At 43.5% G+C, this 24,753-nt stretch overlaps 1 protein-coding gene across 4 annotated transcripts in view; it reads left to right on the top strand.

Moving 5' to 3' along the window:
* The window catches only part of LOC118390301 (roundabout homolog 2-like), a 219,337-nt gene that overhangs the window by 25,370 nt on the left and 169,214 nt on the right, over positions 1-24,753 (top strand). For 3 of the 4 annotated variants that reach the window (XM_052457260.1, XM_052457258.1, XM_052457257.1), the window contains exon 1: positions 1,830-2,847. The exons of the other annotated variant lie outside the window; for it this stretch is intronic. In XM_052457260.1, the coding sequence (XP_052313220.1) occupies positions 2,715-2,847 (133 nt within the window). In that variant the 5' untranslated portion in view covers positions 1,830-2,714. Of the gene's footprint in view, positions 1-1,829; positions 2,848-24,753 lie in introns of those variants that run through there. 4 annotated transcript variants of the gene reach the window in all.

Here is a 24,753-nt window from a genome sequence, read left to right as displayed (position 1 = left end):
AACTGTGCATCGCACACACACAGTACAGGTGCTATCTTTATCAGCTTCATAAAAGTTGATAGTATTTCAACCACATAAAATGTGCATTCAAGCCAAACTGATATCTTATCAGAAACATGTTGGCTTCTTTTCACATTTTTTAAATGACCTTACATTTTGTCAAACTGACGTCATTTGGACATTTTACATGGGAAATCTTTCCCATATTTTGTTGTATGTTATTTATTGCGTTGGTTCCCCGGCCCCTAAACGTCTTTGCTGCACAAGAGAAGCACAGGTGAAAGAGAAAACCTTACTGATGTCAACTAGATTGAAGCATTCTATTGATGTATGCCATTTTCGGGTGAGCAACGGTTTATTTACTCTTCTAAGGTAACAAGTAATGACAGTAGAAAATTATAGACACGTTGACTAACAAATAGCCTCCCAAAATGCGGGAACATAAGAAGAAAACATGTCCAAAAATAATACCGGCATCTCTGACTGCACAGTGCCGGCCTGTATAGTGATTTTTCACTTCATCTCTTACAGTCAGCTGGTAACATGAGTTATTAGCAATTGCAGGCAGATGAAAAAACAGCTGATCCGCACATCACTAACACATACACACACATTTGCACACAACCATGCCTCATTAATCTTGCATCTCCTTTTATCAATACTGAACAAAAACATAAAGCAAAATGTAAAGTGTTGGTCCATTGTTTCATGAACTGAAGTAAAATATCTCTGAAATATTACATATGCACTAAAAGCTTATTTCTCTCAAATTTGGTGCACAAATTTGTTTACACACCTGTTTTACATACCTTTACCAAGATAATCCATCCACCTGACAGGTGTGGCTTATCAAGAAGCTGATTAAACAGCATGATCATTACACAGGTGCACCTTGTGCTGGGGGAAATATAAGACCACTAAATTGTGTGGTTTAGTCACACAATACAATGCCACAGATGTCTCAACTTTTGCGGAAGCATGCAATTGGCATGCTTCTGCAGGAATGTCCACCAGAGCTGTTTCCCAATAATAAAATGTTAATTTATCTACCATAAGCCGCCACCAACGTTGTTTTAGAGAATTTGGCAGTACATCCAACCGGATACTGACTGGATTTCTGATCCATGGCCCTACTTTTTTGGGGGGGTATCTATGACCAACAGATGCATATCTGTTTTCCCAGTGATATGAAATCGATAGATTAGGGCCTAATTAACTGATTTTCTTATATGAACAGTAACTCAATAAAATCGTTGAATTTGTTGTGTTTATATTTTTGTTCAGTGTACATGCAGGGTTCAAATAACCAGGAACAACACACTGACACCTCTGACAGCCTGGTGTCTCTTATTGCAGCTACATTGATCTGACGATCTGCTATCCCATACTGTTAATTGACATGCTTGGATAAGGGGTGGTGTAAGCGCAAGACAGAGGAAGATAGTAATTGTATGTAAAGAGTGTAAGAGGGTGATTGGGTTTCTTGTGATAAACATTCATTTCACTCGCTCAACTCCTGTAACTGTGGTGGAAAAACCTTGCACACCCCAGAGATACTGTAGCTAGGAACGTACATCACCCCTCTCCACCCCCTTACCTCTCCTCTCTTTTCCTTGCCTCCATATCCCTCAACTTCCCCCCAGACTCTCTGAAGTCAGCTCCCTCTCTCCATATCCCCTGCTCTCTCTCTCTCACTCTCTCCACACTGATCTATGACGCTGAGCTGACATAGCCGCGTGGTGAAGCTGTCATCTTTCTCCTCGGAAAGTGTTTTTCTATCGACTGCTGCTTCCAGAGCTGCCTGCCTGCCTGCGTGTGAGGATTAGAGCCGTCTCCGTTACTTCTCTCCTCTCTCCACGCACCAACCTGACATTCCTCCACACGTCTCAACCATTGGCTTCATTTATCTCTCTCACTCTCTTTCCACTGCTCGCTTTACTGTTACACTGTACTTGTGCCTCTCTCACACTCACACACGCTCTCTCATTCTCTCACTCTCCATCCCCTGCGCTCATACCTCTGGACTGGTGTGTTTTCCTCTCCTGCATGGACGTCTCCTCTGACTAAACACATGGTGGTGAAAGAGCAGGCTTTCACCACCATGAACGCCATCAACACCACTGTCTCCATCAGCACCATCACTACCACTATAATCAGCACCAGCTTTACCTGCAACTGTTTCAGCCTTCAGAGAAAAATAGAGCGAGAGAGCGAGAGTATGTGTGTGAAACAGAGCAAGTGAGGGAGAGCTCCACGCTGTGTGAAGCTGCTCAGCCAGCTCTGTCCTCAAGCTGTCCTGTGCAGTGCTGTCTAAGGGGATCTTCTGGAAAAGGGACTGCACAACGCTTCTACAGCTCTCTGACGATGTGATTGTGGATACAGCAGCTCTGTCTGCAAGGAGACACAGTCTCTCCATCGCATGGTGGACAGACCCAAGAGAAACAGCCAACTGTCAACTAAGAACAAAGGAAAACACCCTTTATGAATATCAACTTTGGGATACCATGAATGTGTCTGCAGAGGCGCCTGGGAACTGGAACTGATGTGGATGGGACTGAGGGTGTAGCAGACAGAGTGGGACCGTCCCACTCACATCTCCCATGCTGCCCTCCCTGTGATTGGCGAGACTGCTGGGTGGAGACAGTAGTGTCCCACAGTGGAACCTACCCAGAGTGTGTGTGTGAGGAGACCCAGGTGCCAGACTGAGCCCTGAGATGTCACCCAGGACCAGGTGTGGATGTGGATGTGTGTCTGCTTGTGAACTGGCTCTGATTCTCTTCCTGCTCCTGGGAGGACCAGAGGTCAGCCTGCAGGGCAGGGCGCCAGGCAGACACAGGAACAAGGGAGGTAAGTCACACAGAAGTCCAGACGGACTGTGTTGACATGTGCGTAAGAGATCATGCTTCTGTTCTAGGCTGTGATGTTTTGTGGATTGCTGATCTGCTGTGAGTTTGTGGTGATGGTGATAAAGTCAGACAATTGGGAGCAGTAGATCCTTTTTCCATCTCCCTCTGATTAGAATTGTTCTGTATCACACACCACTGGCATGAATATGAGCCGATGGTCTATGTTTCCTTTCCTATCTCTCTGGCACTAGTTTCTGTTTATTGAACTGTGTTAAAGAGGTTAGTAAGAACATTTGGATGGGTGTGTGGGAAAGCCCTGGTGTCCATGGTTCTGATTATAGTTTTGGACCAAGTTCAAGGATTGCTATTGCCAGTGTGTCCTTGAATGATTTCAATGTCTGTACTTGAGCCATTTTGATTCCATAGCAGATGTTGCATAGTGCAGTGGTTTTGCATGATCTTCTCTGAGGTGAGTAGGGTGGACTCTATCTCTTTCAGTCCCTGTGTGTGGCCATAGCTCCCATGATGCTGGAGTACAGAGGTCTGGCCTGGCAGAGAGAACTCAATGGGTAACACCCGTGTGCCTGTGCCATGTCATGATAGGGACCATGCAGAACAGATGCATTAATGAGAGGCCACACATCTCCCAGCTAACCCCTGGGTCTCTGCCTGGTCTGGTGTCACCTTCCCCAGGGCCACCCCTATCGCCCTGTGTGCTGCTGCTGATATGGCTTGGACTGCCTCCCTACCACTGTGCCCAATGGCTGAGCAGGGGTGGCAGTGACCCATCCTACCCAGCACCTCTCATCCACCTCACTACCTAATCCTGTTTGATGGATTAATGCTCCTCTCTTATCTCCCTGTTGGCGCTACCCCCCCCACCTCCCTCCTTTGCCTGGCAGCACAGTGCAGTGCCCGCCTTCAAAGGGCCAGTGATGGAACTCACTCTGATCGCCTTAACCAAATGTTCTGTCTGTTTACTCTTTTTCCTCCCTCTCTTCTTCATGTCCCCCCCTCACCCCTGCACTCATCCCTCTGCTGTTAGGAGATGAATGTGTATTTAGATGACATTGTTATCCAGGGTGACTTACGAAGCGTTTCTGCAAACTACTGTGTAGCACACAGGTAAATATGTTTAGGTGTCTCCAGATAGATTATTATGATTGCCGTGAGCACATGGAAATACACTGAAAACACATACCCTCCAACTGCCAGGAGAACCCGGGCTTGTTGAGCAAAGTGTTCCTGAGGTTGGAACCTTCTCTGAGAGCTGTGCAGTTATTGGTGGTAATTGCAGTCCGTAATTACTGAGGTGTAACAACGAATGCTTGTTACCATGCTTGTTACAAAATGGGAACGTTTCCACGAAATTCACCAATTTAACGTGTTGTTTCTTCTCAGCTGCATCCTATTCAGTAATAGCTATCACAAGGTTGTAATCTCTTGTGGACAGATGTGCTGGGTGTCCCGAGATTACATAGGCTCTAATTACCAATCTGTGAATATGCACACTTCAAAAATTCCATTCAATGTTGTGGTTAGAAGTTGCCCCCCAGAAGTATATAATCTGGGTTGACTTGGTTGAGTTCACAGAAACAGATCAGATATAGATCAACTTCACTGACTGGGGTCTACCATACGGGTGTCATCCTCAAGTTGGAGGATAAACACATAAGTACACCACAGAGTACATGTAAAATCTGTATAATTACAGTGTAATTACTAGGTGTTACACAGGATTTAGCTAGTGTCTTGAGGGGTACATGCTTGAAATTTCACATGTGAAACCATGTGTTTTTGGAACACTTGGGGATATTTCACATGTGGATTGTCACGTGATCACAAAACCATTCAAATGTTCATATGTGAATATTTTTCAGATGCGATTTGACAGGTGATGCCCTGCAAACAAAAATGAGTCGTTGGGATAAAAATACAAGTGCTTGTAATTAACATACACTGTTTTTTTCAACGTAGATATTTGACATAGATGATTACATGTTGTTTGTTTATTTATACAGTAATTATTATTCAACATTTCCTCACCTAGGATTTGAACACACAACCTCTTGGTTCACAGCATTCTGATCTTCCTGCTACGCCACCATGTGTGTGTCAATGACTCATTTCACCTGTATTCCTACACTTTGGACTTCAAAGTAAATCTCAGCTTTGTTAAAAATACACTCGAGAAAACTATTATATTATCATGCTACAGCAGAAAGATTAGCGTATCACAAATCCAGTTCAAATCCCAGATGGGGTCATATTGAAAAGTCACTACTAAGTGATCATGTCAAATGTAATCATATTGTCATTGATTAAAGATTTGTACATTATTTTAGCTGAACAGCGTACCACTTACTCTTTGAAAAACCTGTACCGTTTCATTCCCTTGCAAAAACAAAGCACATGTGAAATCACATTGTCACTTTTTCACATGTTCAGCTGAAAATGTCCGCATGTGAAAACAAAAGAGTTGGCTAGGTTACTTTCTAAATGTAATCCGTTATAGTTACTAGTTACCTGTCCAAAATTGTAATCGGTAATGTCAATTTTGGATTACCCAAACTCAGTAACATAATCTGATTACATTCCATTACTTTTAGATTACTTTCCGCTTAAGAGGCATTAGAAGACAAAAATGTATGTTACCAAATGAACGGCATCTATTGCAGGATAAATCAATGTTAACGTTACATTTTATTTATGGGTTTGTTATGTAGGCTTCTTCTAACCCATTGCTTTCAACTACATAGAATATTACGATTAAATTATATCTTTATTTAACTAGGCAAGTCAGTTAGAAACAAATTCTTATTATTATTCAATGACAGCCTAGTAGGTTAACTGCCTTGCTCAGGAGCAGAACGACATATTTTTACCTTGTAAGCCTGGGGATTCGATCTTGCAACCTTTCGGTTACAAGTCCAACGCTCTAACCTTTAGGCTACCTGCCGTCACATTAAAAGCCAAAGTGTATCAGAATTCCAGTCATTCCAATAAATGTTATACCTCTTGATCTTCAAGAATAGGACTTGGAAATATGCAAGTATAGATTAGCCAAATGATTTTACCTGAGCATGAGCCCAAAACTAAGGATTTATTAGCCAGCCCTACTCTGTTGTCATGGAGGACTGATTGGGCTCATTGATTCGAGTTGAATAAAAGATGCGCTCATGGAATGGCATGCTATGAGCACTACTGAATAGTGCTATTTACATGTGAAAATGAATGCCATATGCTGCACTTGCTATAGGCCTATTGTTACCCTCGTAGTTGGTGACACTTTGATATCTTGATAATATGCAGCTGTTTAAAAGGCAAATCCACAGATGAAACAATAACAAAACGGTCGCCCCGCCTCTGGTTTGGTAAAAAGCTGAGGGATGGGCCTGGAGAAATGTAACCACTCTCGGATTAATAGACAGAGCTGTGGATGCAAGGACTGACCGTCCACGATATACAAATGAATGTTATAACCATATTATGAAGCTATACAGTGTGTGTTTATATGTACAGTGTTTACAGACATAGGAGTAAAACAAGCTTTCATTTTTAGGTTGTCATAGAGTGTGACAGTTAAACTAACCTCATGAGGCATTTCTAAGTTATATTCTCCAAGAATCAATGGAAACATACACTACCATTCAACATTTTGGGGTCACTTAGAAATGTACTTGTTTTTGAAAGATAAGCACATTTTTTTCCATTAAAATAACTTAAAATTGATTGGAAATACAGTGTAGACATTGTTAATGTTGTAAATGACTGCTGGAAAGTTGGAAATGGCAGAATTTGTAATGAAATTTCTACATTTGCGTACAGAGGCCCATTATCAGAAACCATCACTCCTGTGTTCCAATGGCACGTTGTGTTAGCTAATCCAAGTTTATCATTTTAAAAGGCTAATTGATCATTAGAAAACTCTTTTGCAATTATGTTAGCACAGCTGAAAACTGAGCTTCTTTAGACTAGTTGTTTATCTGGAGCATCAGCATTTTTGGGTTTGATTACAGGCTCAAAATGGCCAGAAACAAAGACTTTCTTCTAAAACTCGTCAGTCTATTCTTGTTCTGAGAAATGAAGGCTATTCCATGCGAGAAATTGCCAAGAAACTGAAGATCTCGTACAACGCTGTGTACTAACTACTCCCTTCACAGAACAGAGCAAACTTGCTCTTACCAGAATAGAAAGAGGAGTGGGAGGCCCCACCCAGTGCACAACTGAGGAAGAGGACAAGTACATTAGAGTGTCTAGTTTGAGAAACAGATGCCTCACAAGTCCTCAACAGACAGCTTCATTAAATAGTACCCCAAAACACCAGTCTCAACGTCAACAGTGAAGAGGTGACTCCTCGATGCTGGCCTTCTTGGCAGAGTTCCTCTGTCCAGTGTCTGTGTTCTTTTGCCCATCGTAATCTTTTATTTTTATTTGCCAGACTGAGATATGGCCTTTTCTTTTCAACTCTGCCTAGAAGGCCAACATCCCGGAGTCATCCTTTCACTGTGGACGTTAAGACTGGTGTTTTGTGGGTAGTATTTAATGAAGCAGCACCATTGATTCTTGAAGAAAATAACTTAGAAGTTAGTTCATGAGGTTGTTTCATCCATTTTTAGACTTTTGGATTATATCATTTAAATATAAATATGAATGTAGCAATCGCCCCTTTTAAGTCTATCACAAGATTGCGAGCTTGAGCATGTGACCATTGGGCCTCTGGATTTGTTTTTATCAGCATAAATTAGATTCAGCAATAAAAGCCCTGCTTTTATTCCATAGGCTGGGAACAGCACTATGCAGCTGTTGCAAGAGTTCATTTTCACTGGTTGTCCACTGGTTTCAAAAACAATGATTGACAGGCAGCTTAAACTTCTTGAATTCAACCTTTATTGGGTTCAAATACACATTCAGATTTATGACCAGCCATCACAACAACCACAATCCGTAAGGCGCAAATAGCTAAAGGAGAGAGCAGTACCGTGATTCACATCAACACGCTATGTAGATATCAATAATAAGTGATATCCGTATCACTGTAGACCTCTAAGCGTTTATTCAAGTTGGATAATCTTTGAATGCTGACAGCAGTCACACCATTGGAAGACATACCTTGGACTGTAGCCTACAAAAGCCTGTTCCTGCTCTTTTCCCGCGATCCATCAAACACATCTGACGTGTCATCATAGTGTTCTCAGACTTGTGGTCAGACTCGCTCAGGTGGAACAAACTTAAATGAGACTTTTTCAATGCTGATTTGAATGTCATTGAGAAAATAGAGAAGTGACAAATGTTTTTTTTTATAAACATCCTTTCTGAATTTAAAAGTAATCTTTGAAGTAATCCTTTACTTTTTCAAAAGCATCAGTAATCTCATTACAATATTTTTGCTCAATATTTTTCCTGTAACAGATTACATTTAGCGTTTTTTTTTGTAATCCGTTACTCCCCAACCCTGTTCCCATGTGAAACCATATGTTTGCATGTATTAAATGTAGAGTTCACATCATAACACCACCTGTTCACAAGTGAGGAGAAAAACATATTTTCATCTCACATGTGAAAATGCAATTTCGATAAAAAATAACATTTTGCCTTGATACAAGATGAAGTGAAATTCATGCGGTTTTTCTGTAAGGGACACCGGTGGAAGCATATCCTCGGCTAACAGCAGATCCCCCTCCTGCTCCCCTTGGCCCCCCGGAGACTGGCTTACTGGGGGGGGGGTACATGGAGGGAGAGGGAGACAGGAAGAGAGAGAGGGGCGAGGTGAGAAAGGAAGAGTTAGGACGTGGGAACAACAACACTAGATGGTAATGACTGTAACAACATAGATATGAAATCGGATGATCTGAATCATGAAGAGGTTTGCATAAATCATCCAAGTCAATAGGAGATTTTTGCATGAAACTTGTGTTTCAAGCGATTCCGAGTCCTAAGTATGCACATAATGCAAAATTTGTGAATAATGTATAGTTAAGTGTTTTGATGCTGTTCTCTGTGCAGTCTCTAAAGCACTGATATTTGGATCTGACATAAAAGCAGTTAATACCTGTGAAGGATTTTCCAGAGAACAAAACAATCAGGCCTATCTTATTACACATTGGTCATTACATTTGAGTAATGCAATGATAAATCGTTGTTATTATATATTATGGGAAATATCTGTGGTCAGTGAATAATAATTTGCATTGTGTAGCATGACATTTGTATTCCATATACCTGAGCAGGATGTGGTATCAAGGCGCTGGAATCGAAACCTACTGTATCTCAGTCCATATCTTTCTCTACCACTCTGTTAGAGTCTGGCCTGGAGGGCAGCTTTACAAACATGCTTGCCAACAGTAGATGAAGGCCAAACGGAATCTCCCCTGATGTTTTAAAATCATAAACAGCGGTATTCTTTCTGAGTAATTCTATTAATACAGTACATTTATAGAACTCCTGCCAACATTGGAGATGAAATAGTAGAACATCTCATTTAGTGTTCACCTTGTGAACCGCCTGGATGTGGAGATACTCTGGTGCAGTTCCATGCTCTGTGCTAGAGTATGATGAGCATCGTCGTGATAGGAGTCGTTGTTATGAGTTAAGAGCCAATCTGACCCCGGTGTGATGACCTGGCCCTTCCCTCGGGAGGGTCTCATGGCTAGCAGAGTCCAGTTATCATAGTAACATGATGGGATTGACTAGTTAGCCATACCTTTCTCTCACCTCCTCAACCCCATCCTCCCTTATCCCTCCAACTCCTGGTAATCCTAATGTTACAGCTGCCAGAAACAAATAGAGCACACAAAGCCAAAAAGCATCATTCTCTGTTCTTGGATCTGAATCAACTCAACCACAAAAGAGAAGAAAAAGCGAGAAAAAGACTGCTCATGACCCATCCAGAAACATTGGGCGAAAAATTGAAAGGTGGAAGAGCGAAGCCAAAATGGCTACTGGTCTCATGGACTGGTAACGTTAGGTAAGTGTTGGGTTGTGTATTTAGCCTGCTAGCTACATTAGCTGCTAAGAAATGTTCAAGCTAGCTAGCTAGAATATTCTGTAATTCGGACTGTTTTGTACTCAAAGGAATCTAACGATAGCATCTTGTAGCCTCAATTTCAACTAGCATTAGCTAGCTAAAGCTAGATATGCAAATTCTTGACATTGTAGTTTGTTTAGTTTCTAGATGATAATGCTAGCTAGCTAGGTGGTCGACAGCATTTTCATTCCTGGACCACCCCAAAATATGCACATAGCTATAACATTCAGTACAGCAACATCACACACACAAGTATTTCTCAGGGAGATACTGGTGGAGACAGTCTGAGACAGTCTGTCATCACGTCCTGCTCGTCCACCTCTCCAACTCCCACTCATCCTCCTCACCAACACTGTCATCGCTCAGCTGTGGCTGTTAATTAGCCCCCTCTGCCCAGTCTGTGTGTAGGCCTAATGAGGATGGACAGGTCTCAGATCAGTAGAAGTGACAGTTAGGGACTGCCGGGTGTGTATGTTCGACATTACTGCCCGCAATCCATGCCTCCATGTCCATCATGTCCTCACTGACCTCACTAAACAAATAGCCCCAGTGGTTGGCTAGCTGCTCCGTGACATGCTCTTTGTGTAATTTTATTCAAACTGTGGAGGCAGCATGGCTGATGGCCTTTACTATTCACACTGATGTGACAGTGGCAGCAGATAATTATGACATCAAAACAGAACTGTTTGTGTGTGCATGTATTTCCTGTTTTGGTGGCCCATTTTTCTGCCCTGCTGCTGAAAAGGGGCTGACACATGATATGACATGTGCTACTCAGCTTGCATAAATCACTGTTAAGGACTAGAATATGATGTGAGGCTGTGCCAGTGCCATCAGAGGCTTGTTCTGTTGAAGGTTGTAGTTCTGCACACCTGGTGTTGTCCATGGTCTAGAGCAGAGTGAATCATCTCTGGCGGATATCCATTTTCCTCTGTGTCACCTAATCCACTCAAACTCATTGTGCACATCTGTCACTATATCTATGATTAGTCAACAACCTGATATCTTACCCAATCAGATGTGGCTTGAATGACCAAAATTCAACCAACATGGCCGATCCAAGAGAAGTAGCTTCCATAACGTTAGCCTCAGACATACTGTACTTCAGCATCTGCTTTGAGACCAGCAGAGGTCGGGTGAGTAGGGCTAAAGCAGGGTAAAACATGAAGATGAAGGTGTCTATGTATTCCATGCAGGGTTGTAATCTGGCTGTCGTCAGGGTAACCTTGACCATCCTAATGGAGGACCTCTAAATGAGGGACTAACTCTCACAGCCCCGCTACACGTTGTCAGGCCACATTTGTCTGCGACTCGCCTCCTCAGCCACAACCTTATCATGTTGCATCGCCCAGTTTATTGTCTGCTTCATCATACTCAGATTGTCTGTGCGCACAGGCCCCTATCTCTGAATATGTAATGGCTGGGACTGGTTCTCTCTCTACAACTTATGCAAGGAATGTCAATGAGACCCGGACCTCTTCGAGGATGGCCCCAGTAGTATCTGTCCCAGCATGCCATGCTCTGCTATCCAACTGTGAAAAGAAAGCAGGCTCAGGCACTAAGATAGGGCTCTACCTGTGCAGACTACATGCCACTTTGCCCTTCCAGTCTTCAAAGTGCCAATTTGGGTGGTGGTAGAATTTCCCCACATTTCTTTTTTTTTTTTTTGGGGGGGGTATATACATACTTTGTCATTGTTGTTCTGGACCCACTGCCCTCTACTGCCCGCAAGTCTACATGACATATTCAAGTTCACCACCTGCCACCCTGTCCATTGGTTGCACCTGTTGATCTGCCCTGTACAGTGTAGCTAGCAACCTAGTTAAAATATTAACTGTACTGCCACAGCAGCATAACATTTGATAACACTTGATTTAGCCGACATCTTTATCAATAGGTGGTCTGGCTGGCTTAGAGAGGCAGAAAGACATAGAGAGGACCAGACAGCCATATATCATGAGTTAGAAGATCAGGAATATTCTACTATCTGATGAGAGCTAGTTAACTAGCAGATTTACATCAGTCATCAACATCAATGATCAGCTGATAGCCCAACTTCTTTTCCTTATGTCAATCATGTGTTTAGGAGACACTGTAATTAGCTTTCGTATCATTTATGATGATCAATGAGTGTGTTGTTGCCTAAATAAATAGGGCTATGCTGTTTTTTGTAACAGAGGCATTTGGTATGTTACGAATTTTGAGATATGAATTACGAAAGTCCTTTATGCAAGAGAGTGAGAGGGAGAGAGAGAGAGATTTCTCACTACAGTTTTCCTTGACACAATCTCTATTTCTGTCTTGAGAAGATGACTCACGTAGGAGCCACTGATGTGATGGTATGGTATAGACAACTTCACCTTCACTGATATGATAAGGATGTTTTTATTTGGCCACATTACAGCACCCCAGAATTGCTCTGGACATTATGCTAAATCATTCACAAAACATTTGGACATAGCACTCCCAGTCTTAGAGCCTGTGCCTGTGTACTACCAAATTCACAACAAAGAGCATTCTTCATGATGTGAGGATGGAACAAACACTGTATCGTAATCGGCTCATTCAAAAGTACCGCGTCGAACCATTTTCCAAGTGAAATGAGCTTCTTAGGCACGCTAAGAAAATGAGTTTTCTTTGGAAAACATTCAGTGGAGATACAAAAGAATTAGGCTAATTCCGAATTTGCAGGCATAAGCTTTTCTGTTTTTCTCTTTTCTTTTGAAGCCTAAATTGTCTGCCATTCCTACTTCGACATGCCAATGCAGGGAGAATGTGAGGGTAAAGCAGGAGAGACAGCATGACTTGGTGTATGTGCGCCATTGTTTTTCCTTTCATATTTTCCGTTTAAACATTGAGCAGACTCCATGGCCAACATATACAGTCCTATTTTATGGATTAGGCAATGGGTCTTGAGGGTATGACTGGCTACTGAAGCATAAAAAGTGTCAAAAGTGTCAGTCTTTTTTTGTGGCTCGTTTGGCTAAAAACATACAAACGATTCGCTGTGGAAACAAAATCCAGTCGTTCCTGCCAAACACATTTAATGCTTCATGGTTTATGTATGCATCTTTTTGTTTCCAAACTGGGCTTCGAACGAAAATGAAATAGCTTTTTGCTTTAAAAATTTATTTGGATTACAGTTATACAATCCAAATTAGTCACATCGTTGTCATATTTGGCTATGACATCAGAGTGGTGGCATGTTGTTGTCAATCTAAGACAAAGTCACTCGAAGTGTAGTAGCCCATGACCCTTGTTTGACCATCCAGTAATTGGAGTAGTGTTCTACTGACTACTGTGTCTTGCTCTTGTCTATATGTTTGAGAATCATTTACAGTTTCTCATGCACTAGCTTTTTCCTCCTTGTGTGTCAACATACAGTATATACATGTATATTCATGATGATGTGAATAGAACGGCATCTGCTCATCCACTCCCATGCCGTGGTCCAGTGGTCTCCTGCCTGAAATGCTAAGCAGTGTGTTGTGAGCTCAGCCTGTCATCATCAGGGGGGAATTACGGAGACTACAGGCCACGGGTGTTTAGTGGCACCTGTATTGGGGAGGTGGTAATAGCTGGAGAGGAATAGGTTGAATGGTATCAAATACATCAAACACAAGGTTTCCATGTGTTTGGGGACATTCCATTCACTCCATTTCGGCCATTATTATGAGCCGCCGTTCTCCCCTCAGCAGCCTCTACAGCTAGAGGCAGCCCACTGGCAAAGGTGTAATGTTAAATAGGTCATTGTGTTTGAAGATGAATATTTCATGGAGCATACAGGGAGATGACCCCTGAGCTCAGCAGAGAGCCTGCCAGGCAGCCAGCTCCCTCTGCTCTGCTTTATAGAGTCTCCTGTTTGTATTGAGTATTGTACAATGGTAGTGATAATTAAGAGGAAGTTGCTGCTATTCAAGACAGGGTTCAGATTACTGGTGAACTCTCTCGACTAGCTGGACTGTGGACGCCTAATTACCCAATTTATTTGAAAGCAGAGCATTCCAAATGATTCTGTACGTAAATCCGAGACACTCTATTAAGTATGATATGTGACGTTTCTTATGTTATGTATTAATTTGTGGTTGTCCATCACACATTTTAAATGATTTGTTACGAATTAAAATGTGTATTATGTGTTACAAATTTTCAAACATTTACAATATGTTACGGATTCTAGCTAGGTGACTAACTTTAGCTAGCTGGCTAACATTAGCTAGGATAGGGGTACGGATTGAGGGTTAGGGTTGTGTTTAGGAGTTAGGTTAATGTTTAAGGTTAGGGTTAGGGGAATGGTTAGTTAAAAGGGTTAAGGTTAGGGGGAAAGGGAAGTAGTTACAAAGTAGCTGTGGGTTGGTAGACGTTTGTGCTATACACCAACCCAACCACCGTACTTTCGTTTTTGCTTCAAGTAGCCACTTGTCTTATGTAACCATATGAAACGTAACATATCGTACTAAATGGAGTATCTCTGAATTACAGAATAATACAACATGCTCTGGGACCAGGTTGCTACTCAAGGTGAGTCATGGATTGGCTGTGTGGGACATATTGTTCCCCCTTACCCAACTATTTTCCACTCATGTATACACTGGACCATAAAAATGCTGCAAGCATAAACACATGACCATGAATGTAGCACAATACAGTGTGAAGAATGATGTATTGTGCACAACTCTGTGTGCGTGAATGCGAGCATGCATATGCATGTCTGTATGCAACACTACATCCAACTCTGCTCACAACACACAGCCAGAACGCTGATGTGGATTCACCTAAATATGTAATATGCAACAGCTTTTGCATCCGATCCCCTCTAGAATGGAGGAGGCATAACCTGTGAACTGTAGTCCATATTCTTCCAGGCAAGTGAGGCCAGAGATAAAGCCTGGAAGGGAGGGAGACAATCAGGGTTGATCTGAATCAGCAGCAGCCAAGTTAAACACAATTACCCAGTCCACCAGGGAGAGTCACTGAGGTACACTGTAATTATGTTCCCGTGTTTGAATTAACAGGCCTCTGGTAAAGAGAGAGAGATTGTCCATCCAAGAGACTATTTCTGAACACATAATGGAGGGAGAGCGAGAGAAATCAGGATGATATTGTGTTGTAGGGTTCAAACTAAGTGCTCTGATTGGTCAATGTTATGCCCAACAATGGCCTGCTATGTCTGACAATAACTGACAAAAGAATAGAGTGACTAGATGCTTATTAGAGCTTACTGAACAAATAGAGGACTGCTGCTAAACTAGGAATCCGTTCAGCCAGAGCTTCAGGTCTTAAAATGACAGTGAATATATTTTTCCTCTAATTTAAGACTGTACATTATGAAATGGAATCGCTGTACTCACTCTCTCCTCTCTCTCTCTCATCTCTCCACCACAGTCCTTGTCTTTTCATGGACGCATACAGTAGCATAGGTTTGATATCAGAACATCTTCTCCACCGGTAAACTTACGGTCTCTCCACTCTTTACCTGTCAAGTGGAAGGCTGGTATAGAGCAGAACCTCTATAGGAAGATGAAGAGCAGGTAACGCTTTAATGCTTATCTCCATTTTCTCATTAGAATGGGACTACTGTAAGTAAATGCCGTACGTTTTAGCTGTAAGCTTCTAAAGAGATAAATATGGAGATATCCCAATGAACCCCCTCTCACATCCCAACCCCCTCTACTCCCTTCACCAATCCTGGCACTTAGTATGTGTTCTACATACCCTAATCTGTACCATACTCACGGTGGTGCCTTAAGTGCTGACCCACATTGACTGAGGGGGAGAGGGTGTCCACACGTTTCCTTGTCTCTGCCATGTCTGAGCTAGACTTTAATACTGTGGTGCTTTTGTTCTGCTCTCTTCAAGGGAAAAGAGAGGTAGAGATGTACCATGGCTGCAGTAGTAGAGAGGCACAAACTACCAGGTGAACTGGACTTTATGTGAAATAAGAGCAGCTGTTTAACAAAACACGCCTGACTCTCTGACCGACGAGGCCAATATGTTTCCATAAAGTTTTCTCACACCATGCCAGCGTGATTCAGAGTGTACTTCATTTTTCTGACTCGTATTATACATGCGTAATGGCCCCCATTCATCTCTAAAACAACGTGTCAGTGAGCTGTTGCTGCCTTGCTGAGCGGAGTTCTCTATGGGCGGTCTGTGTGGTGTTGTATACTGTGAAGTGATATAGTGTGGTGTGATATGCTGTCATGTGGTACAGTATACTGTCGTGTGGTATACTGTGGTGTAATATGCTGTCATGTGGTACAGTATACTGTGGTATACTGTGGTGTGGTATACTCTGGTGTGCTGTCATGTGGTGTGGTGTACGGTGGTGTGGTATACTGTGGTGTGCTGTCATGTTTATTTTTTTATTTATTTTTTCACCTTTATTTAACCAGGTAGGCTAGTTGAGAACAAGTTCTCATTTGCAACTGCGACCTGGCCAAGATAAAGCATAGCAGTGTGAACAGACAACACAGAGTTACATGTGGAGTAAACAATTAACTAGTCAATAACATTGTTTACTCCATGTGTAAAAGGGGAGTCTATATACAATGTGTGCAAAAGGCATGAGGAGGTACGCGAATAGTTACAATTTTGCAGATTAACACTGGAGTGATAAATGATCAGATGATCATGTACAGGTAGAGATATTTGTGTGCAAAAGAGCAGAAAAGTAAATAAATAAAAACTGTGGGGATGAGGTAGGTGAAAATGGGTGGGCTATTTACCAATAGATTATGTACAGCTGCAGCGATCGGTTAGCTGCTCAGATAGCTGATGTTTGAAGTTGGTGAGGGAGATAAAAGTCTCCAACTTCAGCGATTTTTGCAATTCGTTCCAGTCGCAGGCAGCAGAGTACTGGAACGAAAGGCGGCCGAATGAGGTGTTGGCTTTAGGGATGATCAGTGAGATACACTTGCTGGAGCGCGTGCTACGGATGGGTGTTGCCATCGTGACCAGTGAACTGAGATAAGGCGGAGCTTTACCTAGCATGGCCTTGTAGATGACCTGGAGCCAGTGGGTCTGGCGACGAATATGTAGCGAGGGCCAGCCGACTAGAGCATACAAGTCGCAGTGGTGGGTAGTATAAGGTGCTTTAGTGACAAAACGGATGGCACTGTGATAAACTGCATCCAGTTTGCTGAGTAGAGAGTTGGAAGCAATTTTGTAGATGACATCGCCGAAGTCAAGGATCGGTAGGATAGTCAGTTTTACTAGGGTAAGCTTGGCAGCATGAGTGAAGGAGGCTTTGTTGCGGAATAGAAAGCCGACTCTTGATTTGATTTTCGATTGGAGATGTTTGATACGAGTCTAGAAGAAGAGTTTGCAGTCTAGCCAGACACCTAGGTACTTATAGGTGTCCACATATTCAAGGTCAGAACCATCCAGTGTGGTGATGCTAGTCGGGCATGAGGGTGCAGGCAGCGATCGGTTGAAAAGCATGCATTTGGTTTTACTAGCGCTTAAGAGCAGTTGGAGGCCACGGAAGGAGTGTTGTATGGCATTGAAGCTCGTTTGGAGGTTAGATAGCACAGTGTCCAATGACGGGCCAAAAGTATATAGAATGGTGTCGTCTGCGTAGAGGTGGATCAGGGAATCGCCCGCAGCAAGAGCAACATCATTGATATATACAGAGAAAAGAGTCAGCCCGAGAATTGAACCCTGTGGCACCCCCATAGAGACTGCCAGAGGACCGGACAGCATGCCCTCCGATTTGACACACTGAACTCTGTCTGCAAAGTAATTGGTGAACCAGGCAAGGCAGTCATCCGAAAAACCGAGGCTACTGAGTCTGCCGATAAGAATATGGTGATTGACAGAGTCGAAAGCCTTGGCAAGGTCGATGAAGACGGCTGCACAGTACTGTCTTTTATCGATGGCGGTTATGATATCGTTTAGTACCTTGAGTGTGGCTGAGGTGCACCCGTGACCGGCTCGGAAACCAGATTGCACAGCGGAGAAGGTACGGTGGGATTCGAGATGGTCAGTGACCTGTTTGTTGACTTGGCTTTCGAAGACCTTAGATAGGCAGGGCAGAATGGATATAGGTCTGTAACAGTTTGGGTCCAGGGTGTCTCCCCTTTGAAGAGGGGGATGACTGCGGCAGCTTTCCAATCCTTGGGGATCTCAGACGATATGAAAGAGAGGTTGAACAGGCTGGTAATAGGGGTTGCGACAATGACGGCGGATAGTTTCAGAAATAGAGGGTCCAGATTGTCAAGCCCAGCTGATTTATACGGGTCCAGGTTTTGCAGCTCTTTCAGAACATCTGCTATCTGGATTTGGGTAAAGGAGAACCTGGAGAGGCTTGGTGGAGGAGCTGCGGGGGGGGCGGAGCTGTTGTCTGAGGTAGGAGTAGCCAGGCGGAAGGCATGGCCAGCCGTTGAGAAATGCTTGTTGAAGTTTTCGATAATCATGGATTTATCGGTGGTGACTGTGTTCCCTAGCCTCAGTGCAGTGGGCAGCTGGGAGGAGGTGCTCTTGTTCTCCATGGACTTCACAGTGTCCCAGAACTTTTTGGAGTTGGAGCTACAGGATGCAAACTTCTGCCTGAAGAAGCTGGCCTTAGATTTCCTGACTGACTGCGTGTATTGGTTCCTGACTTCCCTGAACAGTTGCATATCGCGGGGACTGTTCGATGCTATTGCAGTCCGCCACAGGATGTTTTTGTGCTGGTCGAGGGCAGTCAGGTCTGGAGTGAACCAAGGGCTGTATCTGTTCTTAGTTCTGCATTTTTTGAACGGAGCATGCTTATCTAAAATGGTGAGGAAGTTACTCTTAAAGAATGACCAGGCATCCTCAACTGACGGGATGAGGTCAATGTCCTTCCAGGATACCCGGGCCAGGTCGATTAGAAAGGCCTGCTCACAGAAGTGTTTTAGGGAGCGTTTGACAGTGATGAGGGGTGGTCGTTTGACTGCGGCACCGTAGCAGATACAGGCAGTGATCGCTGAGATCCTGGTTGAAGACAGCGGAGGTGTATTTGGAGGGCCAGTTGGTCAGGATGACGTCTATGAGGGTGCCCTTGCTTACAGAGTTAGGGTTGTACCTGGTGGGTTCCTTGATGATTTGTGTGAGATTGAGGGCATCTAGCTTAGATTGTAGGACTGCCGGGGTGTTAAACATATCCCGGTTTAGGTCACCTAACAGAACAAACTCTGAAGCTAGATGGGGGACAATCAATTCACAAATGGTGTCCAGGGCACAGCTGGGAGCTGAGAGGGGTCGGTAGCAGGCGGCAACAGTGAGAGACTTATTTCTGGAGAGAGTAATTTTCAGAATTAGTAGTTCGAACTGTTTGGGTATGGACCTGGAAAGTATGGCATTACTTTGCAGGCCATCTCTGCAGTAGACTGCAACTCCTCCCCCTTTGGCAGTTCTATCTTGATGGAAGATGTTATAGTTGGGTATGGAAATCTCTGAATTTTTGGTGGCCTTCCTGAGCCAGGATTCAGACACGGCAAGGACATCAGGGTTAGCAGAGTGTGCTAAAGCAGTGAGTAAAACAAACTTAGGGAGGAGGCTCCTGATGTTGACATGCATGAAACCAAGGCTTTTTCGATCACAGAAGTCAACAAATGAGGGTGCCTTGGCACATGCAGGGCCTGGGTTTACCTCCACATCACCCGCGGAACAGAGAAGGAGTAGTATGAGGGTGCGGCTAAAGGCTATCAAAACTGGTCGCCGAGAGCGTTGGGGACAGAGAATAAGAGGAGCAGGTTTCTGGGCATGGTAGAATATATTCAGGGCATAATGCGCAGACAGGGGTATGGTGAGGTGCGGGTACGGCGGAGGTAAGCCCAGGCACTGGGTGATGATGAGAGAGGTTGTATCTCTGGACATGCTGGTTGTAATGGGTAAGGTCACCGCATATGTGGGAGGTGGGACAAAGGAGGTATCAGGGGTATGAGGAGTGGGACTAGGGGCTCCATTGTGAACTAAAACAATGATAACTAACCTGAGCAACAGTATACAAGGCATCTTTACATTTGAGGGAGACATACAGCGAGGCATACAGTAATCACAGGTGTTGAATTGGGAAAGCTAGCTAAAACAGTGGGTGAGACAACAGCTAATCAGCTAGCACAACAACAGCAGGTAAAATGGCGTTGACTAGGCAACGGGGCCGACAGATAAAACAAACAAGCAGAATGGAGTACCGTGATTAATGGACAGTCCAGCGTGCATCAGCTATGTAGCCAAGTGATCAGTGTCCAGGGGGCAGCGGTGGATGGGGCAGGGGAGCTGGACTGGCGAGTGTTATCCAGGTTAAAAAACTAACAATGACTAAATAGCTTGTAGCTAGTTAGCTGGTTAGCTTCTGGAGGTTCTTGAGTGTGTTCTAAAAATTAAAAATAATAGCGATTCCGTATCACATTGGGTGAGGCAGGTTTCCGGAAGGTATAAACAAATTTTTAAAAATCGGGAAGAGATAGAAAGTACATATGGGCCACTGAGTGTTTGGGACGCGGCGATGCAGACGGTTAGCAGGCCTGTGCTAACAAGCTAACAGTTAGCAGGCCGGGGTAAACAAGGTAGTAGTTAGCGGACCTGTGCTAAACAAGCTAGCAGTTAGCAGGCCGAATTAGCAAGCAAGGAGATAGCGAGGGCTAGAGAGTTCGCCTTTGGGGGACGTCACGATGGGGTGAGTCTGTTTATTCCTCTTCATGCGGTGACATCGATAGACCGGTCGTGGGTCCGGGTATTGTAGCCCAGGAGTATGCTACGGTGGCAGCACAGGGGCTCTGGCCGGGCTAGCTTCAAGCTACGTGGGTGGAAACGCTATCAAGGAGTAATCAACCAGGGTTGCGGTTTAGCTCGATAGCTAGTTGTCAAGATCCAGCTGAAAAATGTTCCGTTTGCGGTGGGAATCCGGGGATAAAAAAAAAAATAGGTCCGTTATGCTCTGGTTAGCGTCGCGTTGTTCGAACTGGCGAGAGCTTTCCGAGCTAAATGTTAGCTGATGACCGGTTAGCTGAAGACCGCTAGCATAGCTGGTGGTTAGCTGGCTAGCTTCAGTTGAGGGGTTCCGGTTCCGAAGTAAATATAAATACTTTAGGAAAAAGTAGCTACATTGGGTGAGGCGGGTTGCAGGAGAGTATTTGGAAGCTTAGGTTTAGCAAAATGTTTTTAAAGATATGCAAAGAAAAATATGTAAAACGAAAAAGTGACGATATATACAGAGAGACGATACGACAGGACATCTTACTGCTACGCCATCTGCTACGCCACACTGTGGTGTGGTATACTATGGTGTGGTATACTGTGGTGTGGCATACTGTGATGTGGCATATGGTGGTGTGGTATACCGTGATGTGGTATACTATGGTGTGGCATACTGTGGTGTGATATGCTGTCATGTGGTACAGTATACTGTGGTGTGGTATACTGTGGTGTGATATGCTGTCATGTGGTACAGTATACTGTGGTATACTGTGGTGTGGTATACTCTGGTGTGCTGTCATGTGGTACAGTATACTGTGGTGTGGTATACTGTGATGTGGTTTATTGTGGTGTGGTGTACGGTGGTGTGGTATACTGTGGTGTGCTGTCATGTGGTACAGTATACTGTGGTGTGGTATACTATGGTGTGGTATACTGTGGTGTGGCATACTGTGATGTGGCATATGGTGGTGTGGTATACCGTGATGTGCTATACTATGGTGTGGCATACTGTGGTGTGATATGCTGTCATGTGGTACAGTATACTGTGATGCGGCATACTGTGGTGTGTTATGCTGTCATGTGGTACAGTATACTGTGGTGTGGTATACTGTGATGCGGTATACTGTGGTGTGGTATATGGTGGTTTGGTATACTGTGGTGTGGTTTACTGTGGTGTGGCATACTGTGATGTGGTATACTGTGGTGTGGCATACTGTGGTGTGGTATACGGTGGTGTGGTATACTGTGGTGTGGTATACTGTGGTGTGGCATACTGTGATGTGGTATATGGTGGTGTGGTATACTGTGGTGTGGTATACTGTGGTGTGAAGGTGAGTCTTCTGCAGACCTGTGGGGCTGACTGATATGTTCCATAGCTTAAATAAAACAGAAGAGAGAAGGGATCCAGAGCAATGCTCAGAGGGCTGAGAGGGCTCCTCTACCCAATTTGGGATAACAGGATCATATGTCCCAATGACACGGTCTTACCTCCCTTCCTCACAGTGTAAATGACTACCGCCCTATAGCCCTCACAGTGGTAGCCATGAAGTGCTTTGAAAGGCTGGTCATGGCTCACATCATCACCATCATCCTGGAAACCCTAGACCCAGTCCAATTTGCATACTGCCCCAACAGATCTACAGATGAAGCAATCTCAATCGCACTCCACACTGCCCTTTACCACCTGGACAAAAGGAACACCTGTGAGAGAATGCTGTTCATTGACTACAGCTCAGCGTTCAACACCATATTGCCCACAAAGCTCATCACTAAGCTAAGGAACCTGGGACTAAACACATCCCTCTGCAACTGGATCCTGGACTTCCTGACGGGCCGCCACCAGGTGGTAAGGGTAGGCAACAACACATCTGCCACGCTGATCCTCAACACGGGGCTCCCTCAGGGGTGCGTGCTTAGTCCCCTCCTGTACTCCCTGTTCACCCACGACTGAGTGGCCAAGCACGACTCCAACACCATCATTATGTTTGCTAACGACACAGCAATGGTAGGACTGATCACCGACAACGATGAGACAGCCTATAGGAAGGAGGTCAGAGACCTGGCAGTGTGGTGCCTGGAAAACAACCTCTCCCTTAACATGAGCAAGTCAAAGGAGCTGATTGTGGACTACAGTAAAAGGAGAGCCGAACACGCCCCCATTCACATTGACAGGGCTGTAATGGAGTGGGTCAAGAATTTTAAGATGCTTGGTGTCCACATCACCAACAAACTATCATGTTCCAAACACACCAAGACAGTCGTGAAGAGGGCACTGCAACACCTTTTCACCATCAGGAAGTGGGAAAAGACTTGTCATGGGTCCCCAGATCCTCCAAAAGTTCTACAGCTGCACCATCGAGAGCATCCTGACCAGTTGCATCACCGCCTGGTATGGAAACTGTTTGGCATTTGACCGTAAAGCACTACAGAGGGTAGTGCTTATGGCCCAGTACATCACTGGGGCCAAGCTTCCTGCCACCCGGGACCTACTTACTAGACGGTGTCAGAGGAAGGCCCAAAAGATTGTCAGACTCTAGTCACCCAAGTCATAGACTGACTCGGCATCGGTACCCCCTGTACATAGGCTCATTGTGTTACTTTTAATTCAATTTTTACTTTAGTTTATTTTGTAAATATTTTCTTAACTCTATTTCTTGAACTGCATTGTTGGTTAAAGACGTGTAAGTAAACATTTCATGGTAAGGTCTACACCAGTTGTATTCGGGGCATGTGACAGATACCATTTGATTTGGTTTGCTACAGCTATGCTATCACACTACTTCTTTCCACATAAACGCCACTGCTTTGTAAAATCAATACACTCTATTCACATTAAATAATGGATGGGGATATTTGAATTGAACCTATTGGCCAAAGGTGATTTGAATCAGTTGTGGAATAAGTACCCAATTGTCATACTTGAGTAAAAGTAAAGATATGCTAGTAGACAATGACTCAAGTAAAAGTGAGTCACCCAAAAAATACCACTTGAGTAAAAGCCTAAATGTATTTGTTTTTTATGTACAGTACTTAATCAAAAGTAAATGTAATTGGTCAAATATACTTAAGTATCAAAAGCAAAAGTAAACTCTAGAAATCATTTAAAATATTGTATGTTAAGAAAACCAGACAACAAAAATGTGTATAATTTGTATTTATTTACTAACATAGCATTTGTGTTTAGTCCTGCTTCAGAATGGAGTGGAGTAAAAGTAAAAGTTGACAAAAAATATAAATAGTAAAGTACAGATATCCCCCCCAAAATACTTTAGTATCTTCAAATATTTTTGACTTAGTTACTGTCACGATCGTCGTAATGACTAGACCAAGGCGCAGCGTGAGTAGAGTTCCACATGTTTTTAATAAAACCAAAACTCAGCAAAACAAAACAACGCAAACGAACCGTGAAGCTACTGGACTGTGCACTCAGGCAACTAAATGTAGACAAGATCCCACACCAGAAAGTGGGAAAAGGGCTACCTAAATATGATCCCTAATCATAGACAATAAACAGCTATCTCTGATTGTGAACCATATCAGGCCAACATAGACATACAAAAAACCCTAAACCTACAAAAACCCTAGACATACAAAAACCCTAGACATACAAAAAAAATGAGAAAATACAAAAACTAGCGTACCCACCATAGTGGGTACACCCTGACCTAACCAAAATATATAGAAAACAGAGATATCTCAGGTCAGGGCGTGACAGTTACTTTCAATGTTCCCTCTGAGCAAAGGGAACATGAGCAAATCACAGCACTGAGCAAATTTCAAGTCTGCTGAGCGCAAACTTGAACATTGTGAAAATTCTGTGGAGGTTCCAGGGCGCGTTTACTATGAACACTGAGGCTGTACACATTTTTTAAGTTACAGTTTTGACAGTGGCCAAGTAGGCTACTGTGGCTATTTGATCATAATGAATAAAATGCATCCCATAACATTTTAACATGGAAAGAGCTGTTCAGCTATCATTCATCCTACAGTAACAGCCAATGTTTTCAATGTAGGAATATACATTCCATGAGACTTAAAAAAAAAAACATACTTGACATTAACCTGTTTATCCACTTGACCTTCAGACAAGGAGGTGACGGAACATGTTTTTGTGTTGTTTGATGCAAGAAACCACTTATTACTTATTACCACTCATTACTACAAATTATGCTACCCTTTGCCCATCGGCTACTTAGCTTTGTCTCAAAATACAAC

Source organism: Oncorhynchus keta, chromosome 11 (assembly GCF_023373465.1).
Source record: "Oncorhynchus keta strain PuntledgeMale-10-30-2019 chromosome 11, Oket_V2, whole genome shotgun sequence".
Lineage (NCBI taxonomy): Eukaryota > Metazoa > Chordata > Actinopteri > Salmoniformes > Salmonidae > Oncorhynchus > Oncorhynchus keta.
This window is presented reverse-complemented; position numbering and strand designations above follow the sequence as displayed.